Here is a 21,697-nt window from a genome sequence, read left to right as displayed (position 1 = left end):
GAGCAATGGCACAATGCAGAGCTCTAAGGAGAGATTCCTCAGAACTGCTCTTTTTATAGCGGATCCAAGTATATTCTAAAATGGACATGTCGGGAGAGCTGCGTAAAGGATCTTTTTTTCTTTTTTTTCTTTTTTTTTATTCAACATTTTATTGAAAGTTTCAGTTCCAAGTAATCATATGCAGTACACGTAAAGGATCTTACTTCATCTGTGGCAGTTGCAGGCCCAAAGCCTGAGGCTGCACTTAGAGATTCTGATGGTACGACCCCACTTAGTGTCCGCCATGCAGCTGAAAACCACGTGGGTACAAAAGCAATGCGAAGTGACTGTTTTAGCGCTTAGGCACACGGCCATTGCTCGACCATTCCGTGCATTCCGCAGACGGATGCAGACCCATTCAACTTGATTGGGTCTGGGATTCGCCCGCACTGCAAAAAAATAGAACGTGTTTTATTTTTTTGAGTTGCAAAGGCATGGAGAGAAACCCCATGGAAGCACTACCGTAGTGGTTCTGTGCCTCCGTTTCGCATCGGACCTGCTGGATTGCGGACCCATTCAAGTGAATGGGTCCTCATCGGTGATGCCAGGCAATGGCAGTGTCCACGATCCCTTAATGTTAAGTTGTGTAACGCCATTAAACCTCCCTCTAATATTCGCAGCAATGCAGCATGAAATAAATACTGGGCCTCTTAAGTGGCTTCCGACCACAGAGTTAATTGAAAGTGTCTTATTGATTATCTTTCTGCACTTAGCACAATTGATGGCGTATAATTATCCTGCTGAGCAAAGCATCTCGCCCCGTAGCTGATTGCGGGCGCCCATTCTTACATATTGTCTTCTTTATCTTGTCACAGGCCCTGGATGTCGACCGCACCATTCTATACAAGATGAAGAAGTCGGTAAAAGCCATTAACACATCTGGGCTGGGTATGTAGGCCTCTTCTGCCTGACCTCCTCTCCTCTGCAGATCGCTGTTCTCAGAGGGGTTGATGGATTTGACTTTATTTTTTTGTCAGTGCAAAGTCTAAAGCTTTTCACACTTTTGTTGGTGGCCCCTCAGCAGATCCTAAATGTTCACTTGCTGCCAATTTTTTTTTAAAATACATAAAAGGATCTGTTCAGTTTTACATGTGTGAAATAAAAATGCTTTCTGTAAAAAAGAAATGTAAATGTTTCCTCTTTCCAAACTTAAAGGGAATCTGTCACCCGCGACCTCCCGATCCAGACACATAGCTGTGGTTCTCCTGATTAAAAAGCTGTTTTTATTTTGGGGATCTGAGGCTCCGTTCCCTAGTTATGATACTTTCTGCCAATAAGACCTTTGGTGCAATGAGGGTGTCCCCGTTGCTCTTGTTGCGTCCAACCTCCACTTCTTTTTGTGGCTAGCCCCTTCCTCGCTAATTTCCCCACTCCCTGGCCCTGTCAATCAAAGCAGAAGAAGCTGGCCACAGAAAGGAGCGGAGCTTGGGTGCAACCAGAGCAACATTGACGCCCTCGTTGCACCAAAGGCCTAATTTGCATATTAAGAAAACGTATCATGACTCTGCAACGGAGCCTCAGATCAACAAAAGAAAAACTGCTATGTGTCTATGCAAACAACTGCATTGGGAGGTCACTGGTGACAGATTCCCATTAAAGGGGGAGATTTAGCAAGACTGGTGCAGGGAAAACTGGCTTAGTAACCAATCAGATTCCACCTTTCATTGTTCAGAGTCCCTTTGGAAAATGAAAGGATCAATTTGATTGGTTGCTATGTGCTACTAATCCAGTTTTCCTTTGCTCCAGTCTTGCTAAATCTCCCTCTTTTAAAGTCACCATTGAAACCCAAATCTTTAAAGATGCCAAGATGATTGTGGAGGGAGTTCATTACCAAAACTACCTAGTATTAATGAGATTGTGCCTTCTATATTTTTTTGTCATTAAAACCAGATATTGATGGATATTCATTTTTTCTAATCTGTTATTATTTTGTCAGGGTATTTAGTGACATGCTTTCCAGCTGCCACATGGACCCTAACAACTTGTAGTCTCCACGGAAGCTTATTGTGGGCATGCTGTGTTAACGGTGCAGAGGTCATTGTACAGGGAGGGGACTAGATAAGCTGTGCCATCACCTATTGTAAATGGTGGATCTTGTGTTATCTATCTGTAGGTGTTACCTGTCTTTGTAATCCTGTCTGATAATAATGAGATGGCTGCTGCAGAACAGGAAGTATCAGCTTTTTATGAGACTCAGAATGAATCAAGATTTTATTTATTTTTTACCTAGTTTGTTACATGTAAAATAAAAAATCACAGATTTTTTTTTTTTTAAGTATTAATTAGGGCTCTTTCACACTTGTGTTGTCCGGATCCGGCGTGTACTCCCTTTGCCGGAATTACACGCCGGATCCGGAAAAACGCAAGTGAACTGAAAGCACTTGAAGACGGATCCGTCTTCAAAATGCTTTCAGTGTTACTTTGGCAGCCAGGATGCTATTAAAGTCCTGGTTGCCATAGTAGGAGCGGGAGAGCAGTATACTTACAGTCCGCGCGGCTCCCGGGGCGCTCCAGAATGACGTCAGAGCGCCCCATGCGCATGGATGACGTGATCCATGCGATCACGTCATCCATGCGAGTGGGGCGCCCTGACGTCACTCTGGAGTGCCCGGGGAGCCGCACGGACGGTAAGTATGCTGCTCCCCCGCTCCCCACTACACTTTACCATGGCTGCCAGGACTTTAGCGTCTTGGCAGCCATGGTAACCATTCAGAAAAAGCTAAACGTCGGATCCGGCAATGCGCCGAAACGACGTTTAGCTTAAGGCCGGATCCGGATTAATGCCTTTCAATGGGCATTAATTCCGGATCCGGCCTTGCAGCAAGTGTTCAGGATTTTTGGCCGGAGCAAAAAGCGCAGCATGCTGCGGTATTATCTCCGGCCAAAAAACGTTCCGGTCCGGAACTGAAGACATCCTGATGCATCCTGAACGGATTTCTCTCCATTCAGAATGCATTAGGATAAAACTGATCAGGATTCTTCCGGCATAGAGCCCCGACGACGGAACTCTATGCCGGAAGAAAAGAACGCAAGTGTGAAAGAGCCCTTAGAATTCACTAGAATCTACATATTTCAAAGCTGCCATGGTTAATATGGCAATAATGTGGACCGGGTGTAAACCAGTCACCTATAAGACACACCTATGAAACCTAAACAATGGAGTCCCCGCCTATAGCTCATGTCCCTTTTCCCCCTGCACACTTAATATTTAGCGTATGCCATAAAGCACCGCTCTGGGGTGTAGTACGAGTGCCTGTGGTGATTTAGGAAGGAAAACTGAATGTGGTTTACCACTTGTATATAATAGAGGTTAAGAGGATCATAAAATATCCTGACTAACCACCGACAGACATAAAACTGGTTTCCACAAAGTCCACTATATTCTGTGCCAGGATGAGAGCGGCACCTGCTGAAAACCCAGCTTTTCTATGTAATATATCTGGAAAAGTGTCATATTATGCTCTATTCACTTATTTCCCTGCAACTAATTTGTAAATAAAAGAGCAGTTCTGTCTAAAATAAAGCCCAAAGTATTTTATATGTTGCCCTTTGTTCAGCACTTCTGCTCCCATGAAAGTGGGGCCACTGCCAAAAAAACATGTCACAGGGGACAGCACTCAGCTTTCCCAGACTGAGTTATGGAGTAAGTAAGCAAGTGAAACAAGGGTCATTAGACATGGCAGCTTTATTTTACTGATAGGAGATGCTGTTTTCAGGTCCTATCTATATGGCAGCACAAAAAGGGCCTTGTTTATCAAGTGTTTGACAGGAGAACCGTCCTTGTCACCCATAGCAACCAATCACAGCACAGCTTTTATTTCATGAACTGCTTCTGAAAGATAAAAGCTGAGCTGTGATTGGTTGCCATGGGCAGCAAGTTTCCGGTCAGATGAGGCCCGAAATTTTGATGGACTTTGAAGCCATCTTGCTTGTGGAGAATATTACTCCGTAATATGGCGACTTTTACAGACTGTCACGTATATGATAGGATACATAAAGAGGTAGAGCAGGTGCAAAAGACTACTATAGGTGCAATATCATGGCTTCCTACAATTCAGAGGTTGTGCAGAACCATATACGCGTGCATGAAGCCTAACTTTGTGCTTTGCAATTATATATATCATATTGGGGCAGATTTACTAATACGGTCTAAGATTTAGACCTTGGCATGGACAGTCTAAAAATATGAAAAAAGCAATGTAGTAAATAAAAGAAATCTAACATCTAAAAATATGGAACCTTTATCACAGTGGCTGATGCTGGATGATAAATGTGGCAACCAATAGTCTAGGTTTATAGTGGTCTTTCTTCGCCCTAGAATTTTACACCAAAATTTTGAAGCAGTGTTGACTCATGGAGGGATATTTATCAAAACCAATGTAGAGAAAAACTGGCTTAGTTGCCCACAGCAACCAGATTCTGCATTTCATTTTCAGAGCTCGTTTGGAAAATGAAAGGTGTAATCTGATTGGTTGCTATGGGCAAGTAGACCAGTTTTCCTTTACACCAGTTTTGATAAATCTCCTGCATGGTGTCGCATCTTAAGCCACACCCCTTTTCATTCAAAATTACGCCTTCTTGTCTGGCACGTGTCTAAAACCCTTAGTAAATGTGGTGTAAGACATGTGCGCCAGAATTCTGGCACATTTGCAATAGTAAATCTGCCCCATTGTTGCAACCTTTAGGGAGATTGCCATTAAAGGGGTATTCCAGGTATAGGAAGTCCACTCCGTTCGGGCTCCCTGGTTCTCTTTTTTTTGTTTTTTTGTTTTCCGGGCACAGTCTGTAACAGTCTGGTTGGACAAGGTCATATGCACTGCTGCAGCCAGTAACTGGCCTCAGCGGTGACGTGCCACTAAACCAACACTGAGACCAGTCATTGGCTGCAGCAGTGCATATGACCCTGTGTGTCTGGGGACTGGAGACACAGATTAAGAAATGCAGGGAGCAGGTGAGTGTTTTTTTTTTTTTTTTTCTCCTCTACAGGTGCTGGAGGCTTGGCTTCAAATTAAAAAATGTGCAAAAAACTGGAAACTCCTTTAAAGGGGTCTTCTGACAACCCTGTAGGAGCTGCGTTTTCACATGTGCAACTTCTGTGACACTCTTGCTCATGTAAATTACGTTTTCAGAAGTCCATGCGCATGGATGGGAGCACATCAGAAGCCATGACAAGTACACCCTGCTACAGTGCGCATGTGCCGGACGTTAGACACAATGGTGCACATACAGGATATATTAAATAAAAAGTTAAAAAAACACACCAAAATATAAGTTTATTAAGTTTAAATCACACTCTTTCCCAATTGTACATAAAAAATATAAACAATAAAGAAGGATTAGAATATAAGGAACCTATATATAGCCCAAAATAAAGTCCAGGACCAACCCCTAACTATATCATGAAAACCAACCAAAAGGAATGGGTCAATTAGGTACAAAAACACTTGTTGGTATATATTTATAAAGTGCAAGTGCAATAATTCTGATTGGTCACTAGTAGAAAGGTATATTACACCAAACCACTATGGCTCAAAAATACATAGTACAAAAAAACTCATATGCATATTTGTACAACAGACAGCAAAGCATGTGGGTGATGATACAATTGGGGTATAAAACGCCATCCCATACATATATAACACCACAATTGAGCAAGTTTTGAATGCAAATTCAGATGTATAAATGCAGCACCCAGGGAGCAAAAAAAGAAGAGACAACGAGGCGGGAAGAGAAAGACAAGGGAGGGGAGAAGAGCATAATAAAACGAGAATAGACCAATATGATCTATCCTGCTTAGAGGGCAATCATATTTTAGAAAAAACACCCATGTGATATATGTGTGCATAATGCAAATACATTACGCGCACAACATATAACGCCAAATTAAGATGACAATTATCTATGTGATGATACCCAATAGCATGGTGTATGTAGATTAATTTGTCAATTATTTGATGACTAATCTAGTGATGAAACCAAAACAACAAAAATAAAATACCCAAAAAAATTTAGAATATAAGAAAATATCTCCTATGCGATGAGCGCCGTAACAGAAAAAATTACACATGTTTCGCCATTTTTTTTGGAACCTTGTCCCCCCAAAAAATAGGACACTCCATAAAATGCGGAATGCACACAGCTTTTTTTGGTGTTTTTTATTTTTCTTTCGCGTGTTATCGAATGGTATCCAGTATCGCAATACTTTTTTTATGGTATCGAAATCGAATCCAAATTTTGGTATCCTGACAACCCTACTCTATAACGGCAGTGGGAAGTGTCTTCCAGCTTTTATTATAGAAGTGCCCTCTTTAACTCCTTTGGAATTTGGAGAAATTCTGCACAGAACTGCTCCGCCTGCCCGCTCGCAGCCATTCACCCTCTCTTTATTTTACTCCACTTCATCTCTAGGGACAATTTGCATATGTATCAGTTCATTTGCATACCAAATGCCTAATCCTCATGCACATGGGGTCGGGCTATGCATGCACAATGTATGCGTCTGAACGAAAGTGATCTATTTGCTTGTTTTTTTAGCTGTACTCTCTTCTTGTCCTTTCTCATAGGCTTAGCACTGTATTAAGCAGAGCACACACGGTTTATTAAAGGGGTTCTGTAGGTCGAGCATTTAGTGTTAATTTCATAAAATATTGTATGCACCGATCCAAATTTGGTCCTTAAATTGAAGTTAACCATTTCTCTGTCTGTGTGTCCATAGATTTATTGCTAGAATATTTCATCATTTTTATGATTATTGCTGGTGTCACCTTCCCAAAGACCCAGACTGATTCTGAGAATGAAGGGGTCATTAGTTTAGTGCTAGATTTACTTCCCTGTTTTTTCCTTCACAGCAGCGCTCATGGCCCCATTCGCACCAGGGGATGGAACACCTAAACCAGAGCTCTCCCTGAACCCTTTAGGGCTCATGCACCCGACCATATATTGGATCCACATCCGATCCACTTTTTTTTTTTTTTTGAAGATCGCACACGGACCCATTCATTCCTATAAGGTCGCAATAATGCGGACAGCACGCAGATGTCAACCTTTCCGCAAATAGAACGAATCCTATTCTTGTCCGTGAGCCCTTATTCTCAGGGTTGGTGGAGGTCCCAAAGGTCTGCCATCTCATTACAATACGGGCCCTAACAGAACAGCTGTGATGGAAGACTGTAAGTGGGCAATTTCCCTGCAGCGCCTCCTCAGGAGAAATTAAGCATCAATTGGCTGCCTGTACAATGCAGTACAGGAAAGATTCTCTGGAGAGGGAGACTGGCGTTGTCACCGCTCCCCACTCTGGGCAAGAGACAAAGATCCTGAACCGAGGACTCCCCTCTATTAACTCCTAAGTCTCTAACGTGAAAATGGTTTCTCTAAAATGGACAACCCCTTTAAGCCTCACTTCCTCACTTGAGGGGAGCTGTATCACTGATTTTCGCAGATAACAAGAAGTATTTCAATAGCTTCTGATCTGGCAATTCCTTTCGAACAACCTGCATTAATGGTGCCTGTCACTTTGGCGATTATCGTGTAAATTATCGTTAAATCAAGCGAAACTGCAAGATTATCGAGCAGCGTAAAAGCAATGAACAATAGAGTGACAACCGACAAACTGTCGATTTCTCATTGGTTCGATCGCTTGTGTGGGCACAGAAATCATCTTTGGATGTTAACTATTTCATACGTGTACAGGAATCGTTTACTGCATGCACGATTACAGACATTTACACTGTGGGTGTGTCCGACACTAACAAATGCTCCCCCATACACCCGGGCCCCTCACACTGATTCTACTTACCTGCCTCCCTGCGCTGCTCCTGGTCTCCGCACCACCGCAGCTGCTTCTCCCCGTTTGCGGATGAAAATATCTGGTGTTGGGGGGGGGGGGGGGGACACCAGGAGCGCCGCGGGGAGCCAGGTAAGTAGAATAAGTGTGAGGGGGAGCATTTGTTGGTTTCGGATAACCCCTTTAAGGAAGCCACTCAAGTAATCACTTTGTGTAAATGCAACTGTCCCCTTTACAAATGATGAAATATGTGACCGGAATTATGAATTTGTGAACGATAATCGGCGCGTTTTGAAACGTTCACTACACCAGGAATTGACACGTTCGCCGTTCAGTCACTCGTGTAAAGGTACCTTTAGTCCTTGCCAAGCCAAAGGGTTAAACTAGCACATCTGTTATCTGCAGGTACCAGGGATCAATAATACACGCATGGGTCACATGGAGGATCGGCGACTGTAACCTGTGGCGTTAGCAAAAGTCGCTTTTAAAAATAATCTGACAGCTTGTTAGCGGCGGGATCCATTAGCGCAGAGCCGGGATTTACTGGAGTGCTGCCACTTGTGTGCAGCCTTTGATCCGGGGCGGACGAGCCATTTGCCCTCTGTAATGCTGAGCGGTGATTGCTGTGGTGTTATCCATCAGCCATTATGTGGAAACTACCAGTGGCGGAGGATTTATGGAGTATCGGATACACTTACGTGATGTTTGCACATTTTCTAGATTCATGGCTGAACTCGCTTATATTGCATTTCACTTAGGAATCTTCAGCAGCTGAACCTGTGGAACTGCTTCTTCATGTTATCATTTCAGTAAGATTGAAGCTACATGGGTGACTATTGCATTGGTAGCTGACTTCTTCCAGTCCAACCCAAGTAAGGTGCATGAGCTCCTCTAGAAACTCTAGTTTCGTTCCACATGCCAAAGTCGAGCTTAAAGGGGTTGTCTCATCATAAACAATCTGGGTATATCGCTAGCATATGCCCCCATTGTCTTATAGGTGCAGGTCCCACTACTGGGAACCGCACCTATATCGAGAACGGAGCCCTGCAAGGTAGTGGCTGGAGGACTCCGGTCCAGCCACTACCAAGCATGCTCCTCATAGAAGTGAATGGGAGAGCACCTCGCATGACCGGCCACCGCTTCCATTCACTTCTATGGGCTCAATGGAAATAGCTGAGCCAGCGCTCTGCTATTTTCGCCAGCCCCATAGAAAATTAATGGAGGGCGGCTGTGCATGCGCAGTGCACCCTCCTTCACTTTCGGGGCTTCGTTCTCAATATAAGTGCGGGTCCCACCGCTATAAGACAATAGGGGCATATCCTAGCGATACGCCCCCGTTGTCTTTCGTGAGACAACCCCTTTAAAGGGGTATTCCTGTTCCTAATCCTATCCACAAGATAGGGGATAACTATTAGCTTGGTGGGGGTCCTACTAATCTTGAAAATGGGGGACCCTGTACCCCCTGCAGCCCCCCTGAAATGAACAGAGTGGCCGGTCGCACAAGTGCGTGGTCTTTCCATTCATTTCTATGGGAATTCTGGACATAGCCGAGCGCTGTCAGCATTTCAGGAGGGCTGCAGGGGGTAACGGGGTCCTCATTCTCGTGATTGGTGGCGGTCCCAGCCATAGGACCCCCAAGGATCTTATAGTTATCCCCTATCTTGTGCATAGGGGATAACTTCAAACAACTGGAATAGAGGACCTGTCACCTCTCCTGACATGTCTGTTTTAGTAGCTACTTGCATTCCCCTTGTAATAACAATTCTGGAACATCCATTCTTATGACTCTGTGATGTGCCATTCTTCTCTAATTCCTGCTAGAAATGTATGGATAAAGGTACAAATGGGAGTTACAGGCTAGGGGTATGTCCCTGTGCAGTCTGACACTGGCAGCACTGATTGGATAGTGGCAGACTGTGCAGAGACACACCACACCCCGATTGCCACTAAAAACATGGTAACATTTAACACACAGAATTAAATGTTACCTTGTTTTTATTGAACACACCATGTAAACATTCACAGTGCAGGTGGAAAAAGTATGTGAACCCCTAGACTAATGACATCTCCAAGAGCTAATTGGAGTGAGGTGTCAGACAACTGGAGTCCAATAAATGAGATGAGATTGGAGGTGTTGGTTACAGCTGCCCTGCCCTATAAAAAACACACACCAGTTCTGGGTTTGCTTTTCACAAGAAGCATTGCCTGATGTGAATGATGCCTAGCACAAAAGAACTCTCAGAAGACCTACGATTAAGAATTGTTGACTTGTATAAAGCTGTAAAGGGTTGTAAAAGTATCTCCAAAAGCCTTGCTGTTCATTAGTCCACGGTAAGACAAATTGTCTATAAATGGAGAAAGTTCAGCACTGCTGCTACTCTCCCTAGGAGTGGTCGTCCTGTAAAGATGACTGCAAGAGCACAGCGCAGACTGCTCAATGAGGTGAAGAAGAATCCTAGAGTGTCAGCTAGAGACTTACAAAAGTCTCCGGCATATGCTAACATCCCTGTTAGCGAATCTACGATATGTAAAACACTAAACAAGAATGGATTTCATGGGAGAATACCACAGAGGAAGCCACTGCGGTCCAAAAAAACATTGCTGCACGTTTACAGTTTGCACAAGAGCACCTGGATGTTCCACAGCAGTACTGGCAAAATATTCTGTGGACAGATGAAACCAAAGTTGAGTTGTTTGGAAGAAACACACAACACTATGTGTGGAGAAAAAGAGGCACAGCACACCAACATCAAAACCTCATCCCAACTGTGAAGTATGGTGGTGGGGGCATCATGGTTTGGGGCTGCTTTGCTGCGTCAGGGCCTGGACGGATTGCTATCATCGAAGGAAAAATAAATTCCCAAGTTTATCAAGACATTTTGCAGGAGAACTTAAGGCCATCTGTCCACCAGCTTAAGCTCAACAGAAGATGGGTGTTGCAACAGGACAACGACCCAAAGCATAGAAGTAAATCCACAACAGAATGGCTTAAACAGAAGAAAATACACCTTCTGGAGTGGCCCAGTCAGAGTCCTGACCACAACCCGATCAAAATGCTGTGGCATGACCTCAAGAAAGCGATTCACACCAGACATCCCAAGAATATTGCTGAACTGAAACAGTTCTGTAAAGAGGAAATGGTCAAGAATTACTCCTGACCGTTGTGCCTGTCTGATCTGCAACTACAGGAAACGTTTGGTGGAAGTTATTGCTGCCAAAGGAGGTTCAACCAGTTATTATATCCAAAGGTTCACATACTTTTTCCACCTGCACTGTGAATGTTTACATGGTGTGTTCAATAAATACATGTTAACATTTAATTCTTTGTGTGTTATTAGTTTAAAGGGGTTCTGCACTTTGTTTAAACGGATGATCTATCCTCTGGATAGATCATCAGCTTTTGATTGGCGGGAGTCCGACACCCGGATCCCCCGCCGATCAGCTGTTTGAGAAGGCAGCGGCGCTCCAGCAGCGCCGCGGCCTTCTCACTGTTTACTGCTGGCCGAGTGTATCAACTAGCCTGGGTGGGGCTAAGCTCCATTCAAGGGAACTGAGCTTAGCCGCGCCCAGGCCAATGATACTAGTCGTGACGTCACTGGAGCGCCGCTGCCTTCTCAAACAGCTGATCGCGGGGGTTCCCCCCCGATCAGATGCTGATGATCTACCCAGAGGATAGATCATCAGTTTAAACAAAGTGCAGAACCCCTTTAAGCAGACTGTGATTGTCTATTGTTGTGACTTAGATAAAGATCAGATCACGTTTTATGATCTATTTGTGCAGAAATCCATATCATTCCAAAGGGTTCACATACTTTTTCTTGCAACTGTAGGTAGGACCAGCCATAACACATATAGCTGCTTTTCTAATCTGTCTAGTTTTGCAGTGATAATTCCTCCCTTCACCGCCTAATTGTGCAGATTTACCCTTTAGCAGCTTTGAAAAGCTGTGTAATGTGTGGAGGTATGCTGGAGACCAAACTACACATAGAGTATGTACTCATGGTTGTCCTGATATGAATATTTAGGATCTGTGTAGTGATAAATCCCTTCATTTATCTAGACCACCTTGCTGCTCAGGGTTCCGGAAAAGCTGGGTGACAACACTCTGCAGCTGCATGGGTGATAACAGATTACGTTGCCCTGGTACTATACGATAGAAAGCACACAGCATTGTGTGTATTTTATATAACCATTGATTTGGTGATTTATTCATAAGTGTCTAGGAGGAATAATAAAGGAGCAATGCAGAGATGTGAGAAACGGAGCTCCAGAATTGATAGGTTTATTTTTTTTGTCCCACGTTTAACGTATACACATGACCTATACGTTAAACATATAAGTTAAACATAGGACTAAAATGTGAAACGGAAGCAAAGCAAAATTTCTTAATGAAAAATCTCTCATTGTTTAGTTTATACAGCTCCTATGCAGTTCTATATGTCTCCATGGTAACAGACAACAAACACTGTGTAGTCTGATCCTGCAGACGTACTCCCTTCCATCTGTCACCCAAATCTTACTAATTTTCTGGTAGGTTAGCAAAAGGTAGGGGACATCTTCAAAATGGCTGGAGGATCAGACTTTTGTTACCATGGAGACACATAGGACTCCATGGGAGCTGTCGACACAAGATTACGGCGCTGCCCATGCAGTAGGAGAGGGAATGTAACTCCGTACTGAATGGGGTCCTCTCCGTTTGTATGGTCTTGAAGGGGCTGGCGCTCTTGGAGCCTCCCTTTGTCACATAGTGGATATTTCCATCATTTTCTGCAAGCCTGACTATCTCTGGGCATTGGCTCCTGGGATTTCTGACCCTGATTTAATACCAGTATGGCTACAGTAATGCATAACAAACGCCAAATCCTTACGTATATATGTCCACCTGCATTATATCAATGCCATTACGTGATTGACTACATAGCTTTTTAGTAGATGTCCTGTTTATGTAATGATTAGTTCTGCCTCGACATTTACTATACTCTATGATCTACAGTCCTATCGATTTATTTTTTGCTTCTTTTTAAAATATCCTTTGGGATCCTAGTGGTTTCATTGCACGAATATCATTCAGCTCCGTCGGGGAGATTTATCAGTTTTCTTGAGTAATTGCATTGGGAAAAATGGCTTTCATACCAATGTTATTTCTAAGCCTTTATTGTCACAAATTGCCTTTGTAATTGTGAAGAAGGGGTTGTAAATGTGGCATTTAGTAATATATTATCCTACACAGCCTGGCATTCTTGAAGAGCATCTGTCAGCAGAATCAAACCCATTAAATCCGGCGTTCTGTCTGGTGGAATTGATGCTGCTGGTGTAAAATGATCCCTCACTTATGTAGATCTGTTGCGCCATTCCTGAGCAAATTTTATATTTTTTTTCATTTGTAAATTGCGTGTTTGGCTTATTGAGGGGCTGCCCCAAGCCCCTTGGAGCACCACAGCTCCTCCACTCTGCACTTATTGTCACTCCTCCTCCCTTTCATTTATAGGGTCAGGCATTTCACCTGGATCTGTAATCTGCCGCCTGCACCGTATATAACCCTATTGGCGCACGCGCAGTACATCAGCCTCTGCTTCCTGAGCAGCGGAGGTGACCCAAACAAAGCCAAAAATCTCCTCTTCTGGGTGGAGGATTATGCCTTTGGCACATGCACTGCTAGGCAAGTAGAGGCTGATGTACTGCGCATGCGCCAATGGTGTTATCTGTAATGCAGGTTCAAGCTTACAGGGACAGTCGATCAAGCTGAGGGAATAGTGGAAATGCAGAGCGGCAACCTGCTTTCCCTTACATTGACTACTTGCTGCGCAAGCGCTACTTCCCTTTGTCTATCCCCAGTGTAAGTGAATGGAGGCTGCCAATGGACCCTGACTGGTCACAATTTCAATTGCTTACATGGACTGTCTATTGCAGTGGAAAGTGTGTAAGTCTTCATTTCTCCTGTGGTGGAGCTGTAAAGAAATTGAGTGCCCTCACAGTATACCACTGATTGTTGAGGTCCCAGCAGTCTATCGAACAGATTTCCTAGTTTTTTCCTAGTTCCACCAGTTTAATTTTAATGGAAAACCGTGCCAGCGTTCATGCAGCGCACATTTTTATCGCGCACTGATTTGAATCCAAAGAAGGACACAGAAACAAAACCCCCCACGCTATTGACATGTCCATTCTTGGTTCAGTTTCCACTCGGAAACCACGGCCAGTAGCCACGCGGGGTTAAATTGAATGGGAATAAATCTCTGAGCGGATTCAAAACATGTGCCAATGTGAATTCGGAGAGAAATCCAAGGGTCTGATGGAAAAATCCTCTACGTAACCATACCCTTATAGTCTAGGCAAAATAAGACTACGGGGTTCATTTACGAACAGATATACGCCACTTTTTGGCGTATATCTGTTGCAGATTGCGGTGCAAAGTTTATTTGTGCCGCAATCTGGGACTTTTTCATTTTTCCGTCGCTCACACAAGTTCTAAAAAAACGGGGCATGGTTTAGGCGTGGAAAAGGGCGGGCCTGTCTCATTTATCATTTTCTATGCCTGTTTTAGGCATAAAAAATGGTCTAAATTTAGACAAGTGTAACGTTCGCCTAAGTTATGTAGAGGCCAGCGGATGAACCGCCAGCTCATGAGGGACGACGACCGGCGTCTAAATTGACGGTCTTCATAAATGTCCCCCAATATGTCCAATAACTCCTCCTCTTACTGTACATCGAAGGCCATTCCTCCCACTTCTTGCCAACCCTTCCTCTCTCTTGCAAATTTCGGATCCACAAAACACTGATACCAGCCGTGTGGGTTACGCATTTTGCGGATCAGCACGCCCCGCCCTTCTATTTTCTTTGCAGGGATGCGGAACTGACATCACATGATGTGCTTCCCACATATTTTGCGACCCCCCCCCCCCCCCCCCATGGGAATGAATGGGTCCGCATCCGATCCACATTTTTTGGCATAAGTGTGCATTCACATGACCGTATTTTAAGGCTACATTCGATCTGCATCTTTTTGCGGATCTGATGCAGACTCGTTCATTTCATTGGGGCCGCAAAGGATGCAGTAATAGAACATAAAAAAAATAGAACATGTCTTATTCTTGTCTGTTTTGCAGACAAGTAAAGGCTTTTCTTACCAAGCATGGGACGTGCTGATAGCGGATACGGTCGGTCGTGTGAATGCCCCCTTTAAGTATAGATTGTATGTAATGTCAGTGGGGAAAAAAAAGTTAGTTAAAAATATATATGCACCCCCTGTGCTCCCGGCCACATACATTATAGAAGAAGCGAGTGAATTTCGCCACTCATCGGGCACTTCTGGCTGGCGCTGATATGCTATCACCCTTGTTGTCGGGTTCCTCTTGTATGTGGTTTATCTGTAGAGAACGGCGTGCCGCAGACCGCACATGGCATCCTCGCCTATTGCCTTTGTGCTAATTCCTCTATGTATTTATTATGGGCTGTAATGCAGCTACAATAGGCTGGTGCTTGCAGCAGGACCAGTTATGTGTGTGTTTTTCCCCCTGTTATGTATTCATTGTATTTTTTTGTATTTATAGTCCATCTTGACTCCATTCTTCCTTCAGAACGCCTGGAAAACATTAAAGTTGGCACCTGGATGCTTGGGGGCAGCCCTGTTCCTGGTATCCGTTAGCACTTGGCCATTACATTCCGCTCTATATTTCACTGTATTAGACATCCTCGTAGATAGGAGACACAGGGTTCTCCCCCTTGCTGTCTAGACGGCTGACTCCCAATCTGTCATTATCTGCGGCTGCAGGCATCCCTGTGCCCACTCCTCTCCTCTCCCAACCCCTTTCAATACCGTTCATTTAACTCTAATGAACACGCTTCAGCTCCATGATGTCTTCTACCATTATACCGTACATCTCACAGGTGCCCCCTCCAGACAGGATCAGCGCGTCATTTCGTAGCGTTGACATTCGCTCATTTTACTGCCAGCACTTAGTCGCTTTTCGTTGTGTGCCCTCGTGCCAAGCATCGTCAGCTGCCTTGGGTAATTGCCTCATTAAAATGCCTTCTTTCCCGCTTGCCTGCTATTACTGAACGCTATCAGCTCTGCGCCCCGCGCATATTAACATACTGAACCACTGGGCCCTGCCACAGCAAGCGCCAGCGCTTAAAACAATAGCGGATATTTCCTTTATTAGGCTTATTAAAACGCAGACGGTGATTCATCCTAATTGGTAAAAGTGCTGCCGGTGACACAATTATGAGTGTCGTGGCCGGGAGTGGGCTGCATTAGCTCGGCATGGTGCACCATATTCGGGATTTATTGCATATTACACTATGAGATTCTCCTTTCCTTGTGGATGGGGTTCAGCACAAAACCATTGCACTAATGGCACATCCTTTGTGTTTGTCTTCTTTAGGTCCAACGTTAGATTCTGATTCATTTCTTAATATATCTTTTTACTACGCCGACTTGAGTTTTTCTGATACAGATCTCCAAATCCACTCCATAGACGTAAAGTACAAAGTTAGCCTCATGGCTGCCTTTGGTCACCAGTAGGGGGAGCTCTGTAGTTTACCACATCATTGAGATCCATGTATAAATAGTATGCAGTAAGTGGTGGGTGGAGTTGCTTTGAACTTTTGAATTAAAAAAGGACCCGTTCCCTCTCCTGAGTTTTAGTAACTATGGCTGACGTTCTGGCTGATTGTAACAAGCTATGTGCACACGCAGAAGCCAATGGCTGCACCATTGTGCTGCAAAAGCGTTTGGTCGTTGACTGCTGCGGGGATTGCAAATAGTTGCTAAAAAAGACCGGAGTGGTGACAGGTCATCTTTAAAGGGGTTGCCTGGAATTTCCAAAAATGTATAGAGAATTTAAGAATATTTTTACAATATACTTTTGGTGATTTTGTACTTGGAAGTTCCCCCCTACCCCACTCTCAGTATTCGGTACAGTGCAGACGCTCCAGGCTCACTGTTACATGCAGGGCCCTCACTGCTTCTCTCCTATGCATCAATATAACTGACCTTATATACTATAAAGCCACTTGACCCTGTCTCCCCTCCATCTACACCGTCAGTGGTGAGGGGTGACAGCGTATGTGTGCTGCGTATGCCCTGTGCGCTCACTAACGAGCCGCCAGGGAGAACCCGGAGAGCGGGTAGTCAGTGCTCACCATTGACGGTAAGTATAGATGGCAGAGAGACGAGGAGAAGCAGTTCTACAGTAAGGTCAGTTACATTGATGTATAGGAGGTCAGCATGGGTATTTTCTTCCCGGGCTGATCTCTTCAACACCTCAGAGAACCGGGTATATTTGGTGAAATACATTTAGTGGAATTATGGTGTTTTTGCATTATTTTAGATGCCGATATAAAACCAAGCTAAAGTGGAGGTGGACAGATCTGGCAAACGCACCATCCATCGCCTGATTCCAGTTCAGCTAGAGCCGTGAAAAGTCAAAGGCAGTCGAGTTCAACCCGCTAACTGAATTTTTTTTTTTTTTACAAAAGTTTACTTGTGGTCAATTACTCAAAGGGACGTGGCCAACTATTGGCTGGGTGTCGGGGAAAATTGACTATTTCTGTTTTTAGCATTTATATCACTTTTTGTTTTGTTAGAGTTTTACTTTTGTTATTTCTACTGTGTACCTTCTACTTTGGGTTCACTAACTGGTCAAAGACGACCCTAGAGAATTCGAGTTTTGCTCCTTACTCACATTAACTATATTACTACCTTTAAAATTCTGTTCATTGATGCAAGCGGGTACATGTGTCAGTGATATGTCAGCACTAGCAGCGTGAGTAATGCGCTTGCATAAATTAGTCATATTTAGCATGGATGATTTAAGATGTGTGCTCTATACCGCCATTACGCCACTTTCTTTAAATATTAAAGGGAAGCTGTCACTATGACAGGCCTGATTTAAGGGCATCCTTAGAATGTCTTACCGGAGACAGATTAAATTGTACAACCGCACTGTACTGTAACGTACTTACATTAAATGGCTAGGAGGGTTCACAGAAGGGTGAGGCATTTTCCAGTTTTTTTTTATTGGCACGGTTGCACAGTTTACCAGGAAAAAAAATAATATTTATTATTATTATTATTATTATTATTATTATTATTTTATTTTTTATTTATTTTTCTTTTCTCCAGAAACAGCATCACCTTTGTCCATGGGCTGTGTATGATATTGCATCTGATCCATATTCAAGTGAATGGGGTTGAGCTAATACCAGACACAGCCCAGGGACATGAGTGGTGCTGTTTTAGGGGGAAAATAGCAGACCCATTTTTTGTCTGGGACACTTCATTTAAGGGAAGCCTGTCGCCTCCAAAATCAGTTTTAGCATAAGCATTCTGCCATGTAGCCAAGATATACATAACATAACCATACCTATCTTGCAAAAATCTGATCCTCTAATTCTGAGAAATGCTTCTTTTTATGCCAATAAGGTTTTTGGTGCACTATGGGTGGGGCCACTCTGTGTGGTGCACTATGGGTGGGGCCACTCTGTGTGGTGCACTATGGGTGGGGCCACTCTGTGTGGTGCACTATGGGTGGGGCCACTCTGTGTGGTGCACTATGGGTGGGGCCACTCTGTGTGGTGCACTATGGGTGGGGCCACTCTGTGTGGTGCACTATGGGTGGGGCCACTCTGTGTGGTGCACTATGGGTGGGGCCACTCTGTGTGGTGCACTATGGGTGGGGCCACTCTGTGTGGTGCACTATGGGTGGGGCCACTCTGTGTGGTGCACTATGGGTGGGGCCACTCTGTGTGGTGCACTATGGGTGGGGCCATTCTGTGTGGTGCACTATGGGTGGAGCCATTCTGTGTGGTGCACTATGGGTGGAGCCATTCTGTGTGGTGCACTATGGGTGGAGCCATTTGTGTGGTGCACTATGGGTGGGGCCACTCTGTGTGGTGCACTATGGGTGGAGCCATTTGTGTGGTGCACTATGGGTGGGGCCACTCTGTGTGGTGCACTATGGGTGGGGCCATTCTGTGTGGTGCACTATGGGTGGGGCCATTCTGTGTGGTGCACTATGGGTGGGGCCACTCTGTGTGGTGCACTATGGGTGGGGCCACTCTGTGTGGTGCACTATGGGTGGGGCCACTCTGTGTGGTGCACTATGGGTGGGGCCACTCTGTGTGGTGCACTATGGGTGGAGCCACTCTGTGTGGTGCACTATGGATGGGGCCACTCTGTGTGGTGCACTATGGGTGGGGCCACTCTGTGTGGTGCACTATGGGTGGGGCCACTCTGTGTGGTGCACTATGGGTGGAGCCACTCTGTGGGGTGCACCATGGCTCTGCTATAACACCATCCAGCACCGTCATCCCCTTTTATGTTTGGCAGTCTTTGAGATTTCAGACCGATGACAGGAGATGCCAGGTGCAGCGAACTGAGCGGCCCCATCCATAATGCACCGAAAATCTTATTTGCATAAGAATAACAAGAAGCTGTTCCCAGGATTAAAGGAACGGGTTTTTGCAAGATAGATATAGTTATGTTTCCTGGCACCAACTTACATGTTTTTTTGCTTACTGATTCTGGAGGTGACGGACCTCCTTTGAGGCTTATGTGAGGTGTTCAAAATTAAATTAAAATTAGCTTTTTCTATTGATTGCTTTCCCTTAAAGCCAGTCATCCCTTCTGAGGCCAGTCATTGACTGCAGTGGTCACATAAGTGTGTCAAACCAGATGACCTGAACCAGGACCTGCAGAGCCCGCAGGGCAATGATGGAGCCGGAACCTAGTGGCTGGGATCAGATAAGTATGATTACCACGGTGGGGGTCTGTAGAAAAGGTCCCAAGGGATGAACAACCCCTTTCAGACTAGATTCACATGTCTGTATCATGGACCCATTTGTGCATCTATATTACAGACGTGTGTCTCAGCCCAACCAAGGAGTAACAGACCCGAACTTACCATGTCAAAGATCCCTATGCTGCTGTGAGTTTGGGTCTGTAAATGTGCAGTCGGATCCAGACACACGTCTGTAATATGCTCTTGTGGAACTGGCCTAAGGAAAAGTTTCCTATGATGACACCTTCAGGTATATATATTGTCGCTAGGTAGGTTCGTACCTATCGAGGCCTGCTGTTGGGCCCCCCCCCCCCCCCAAACCCCACGCGATGGACAGATGCAGCGGGCGGGTGTCGGGGAGTGGGGTAAGTATAACCTATATATGGGGCCTGGGCATTGGGGGGGATCATCATAGGGGTTGGATAACACCTTTTATTGTATACAGTTTTTTTTTACTGGACACTTCAGGATGGAAAAGCGCGGTGTGCTACACTTTTGTATCCTTTCCCACCCCCCAACGTATATGTTAAACGGATGGCAGAAACGTGATGTGAACCCAGCCTAAACAGCATGTAGAGATATGCTTTACAGCTGCCACATGGTCCATAGACACAATAGCCAGGAGATATTCCTTGATGTTTTTGGGAGAGTAATGTAGATATTCTTGCCTGCCCTGTGCAGATTCATTGTGCAGGGAGGGCAAGTAGGTAAACCGGGACTTTTATTGTAAATGGTGGACCCTCTGCTATCTATATACAGATGATTTAGTTGTAATCTTACCCCTGATGATAATGAGATGACTGATGAAAAGTGTACCATACAGAATAGGAGGTCTCACCACATTATTAGACTTAGTGACCAGAGTGAAAAAAAAAAAAGGATTTTACAATGAAGAAAAGAATAAATAAATTATATATATATATATATATATATAACACAGAAAATCCGCAGCACTCCTTGAAGTAAAAAAATGTGCAATTTATTCACACGTCAGAAAAGACAACGTTTCGGTTCTCTCACAGAACCTCTCTCAAGTTAAGTCACTTGACTTGAGAAAGGTTCTGTGAGAGAACCGAAACGTTGTCTTTTCTGACATGTGTGAATAAATTGCACATTTTTTTTACTTCAAGGAGTGCTGCGGATTTTCTGTGTTTATCCTGTCCTGCATTGGGGGACTGCCGCGGGCACCTACACAGCTACAGCTGCATATTAAGGAGTGCTGCCTGACCTTTTCTATGGATATATATATATATATATATATATATATATATATATATATATATATATATATATATATATATATATATATATATATATATATATAGTGACATGTAAAATTTAAAAATAATCAGGAATCTAAAAATGTTCAACATAAAAACGTGATTCATACAATAGGTCTTTTCTGATGACACATTCCCTTTTAAAAGTAAGCTGGCCCTCTGCTGCTCATTTGGCTGACAATTAGGATGTCCGATTTATTTTTTATTTTTTTTTGGATGAAAGATGGAATCAGACGGAAAAATCCATCCCGTCTAATCTGTTTCCTGGCTGCACTGGCATTAGGTATTTGGCAGAATCCTCTGAATAGCATTTATCATCTGTGGACACTTTTCAGCATTTTGTCAGCTACAAACCACCCAGGGGGCAGGAACAGGGCAGCCTGAAATAACCAAGACGTAAAGACCATCTCCAATTAACATCTGGACTAAATCCCATTCAAAAATCAATTACTTGTGACACTTGGTGCAGATCCGTCTGCCCTTACAGAGTACAATTGAGCTCTTCCGGTACTTTATCATTATTGATTCAATTCTACAATTGATAATTATATCACTGTGGCCGGGGTGAGATAGTGACACCCTCTTTTGTTTAATCATAAAAATACCTGTCGTCGTCTCTATTTTTACGTGTCACTGTATGTTTTATATACAATTGATCAAAATGAGTAGACACGTGATCTAGGTTATAAACCATGCCAAACTTAGCAAGATAATGGGGGTCATTTGTTAAGACCGGCGTTATAGACTTCAGTCTTAAACCCCTGCGCTGGCGGTGGATCCGCTGGAGTTATGAAGATGCGCCGGCCTCCTCATAA

General features: G+C 44.2%; 1 protein-coding gene across 4 annotated transcripts in view; it reads left to right on the top strand.

Annotated features, from left to right (window-relative positions):
- Window positions 1-21,697, top strand: part of ASAP2 (ArfGAP with SH3 domain, ankyrin repeat and PH domain 2) — a 196,656-nt gene that overhangs the window by 58,853 nt on the left and 116,106 nt on the right. For all 4 annotated transcript variants that reach the window (XM_040427499.1, XM_040427500.1, XM_040427498.1 and 1 more), the window contains exon 2: window positions 855-927. In XM_040427499.1, the coding sequence (XP_040283433.1) occupies window positions 855-927 (73 nt within the window). The remainder of the gene's footprint in view (window positions 1-854; window positions 928-21,697) is intronic.

The sequence above is a fragment of the Bufo bufo genome, chromosome 4 (genome assembly GCF_905171765.1).
Source record: "Bufo bufo chromosome 4, aBufBuf1.1, whole genome shotgun sequence".
Lineage (NCBI taxonomy): Eukaryota > Metazoa > Chordata > Amphibia > Anura > Bufonidae > Bufo > Bufo bufo.
Note: the sequence above shows the minus strand (reverse complement) of the source record. Positions and strands in the feature narration are given on the sequence as shown.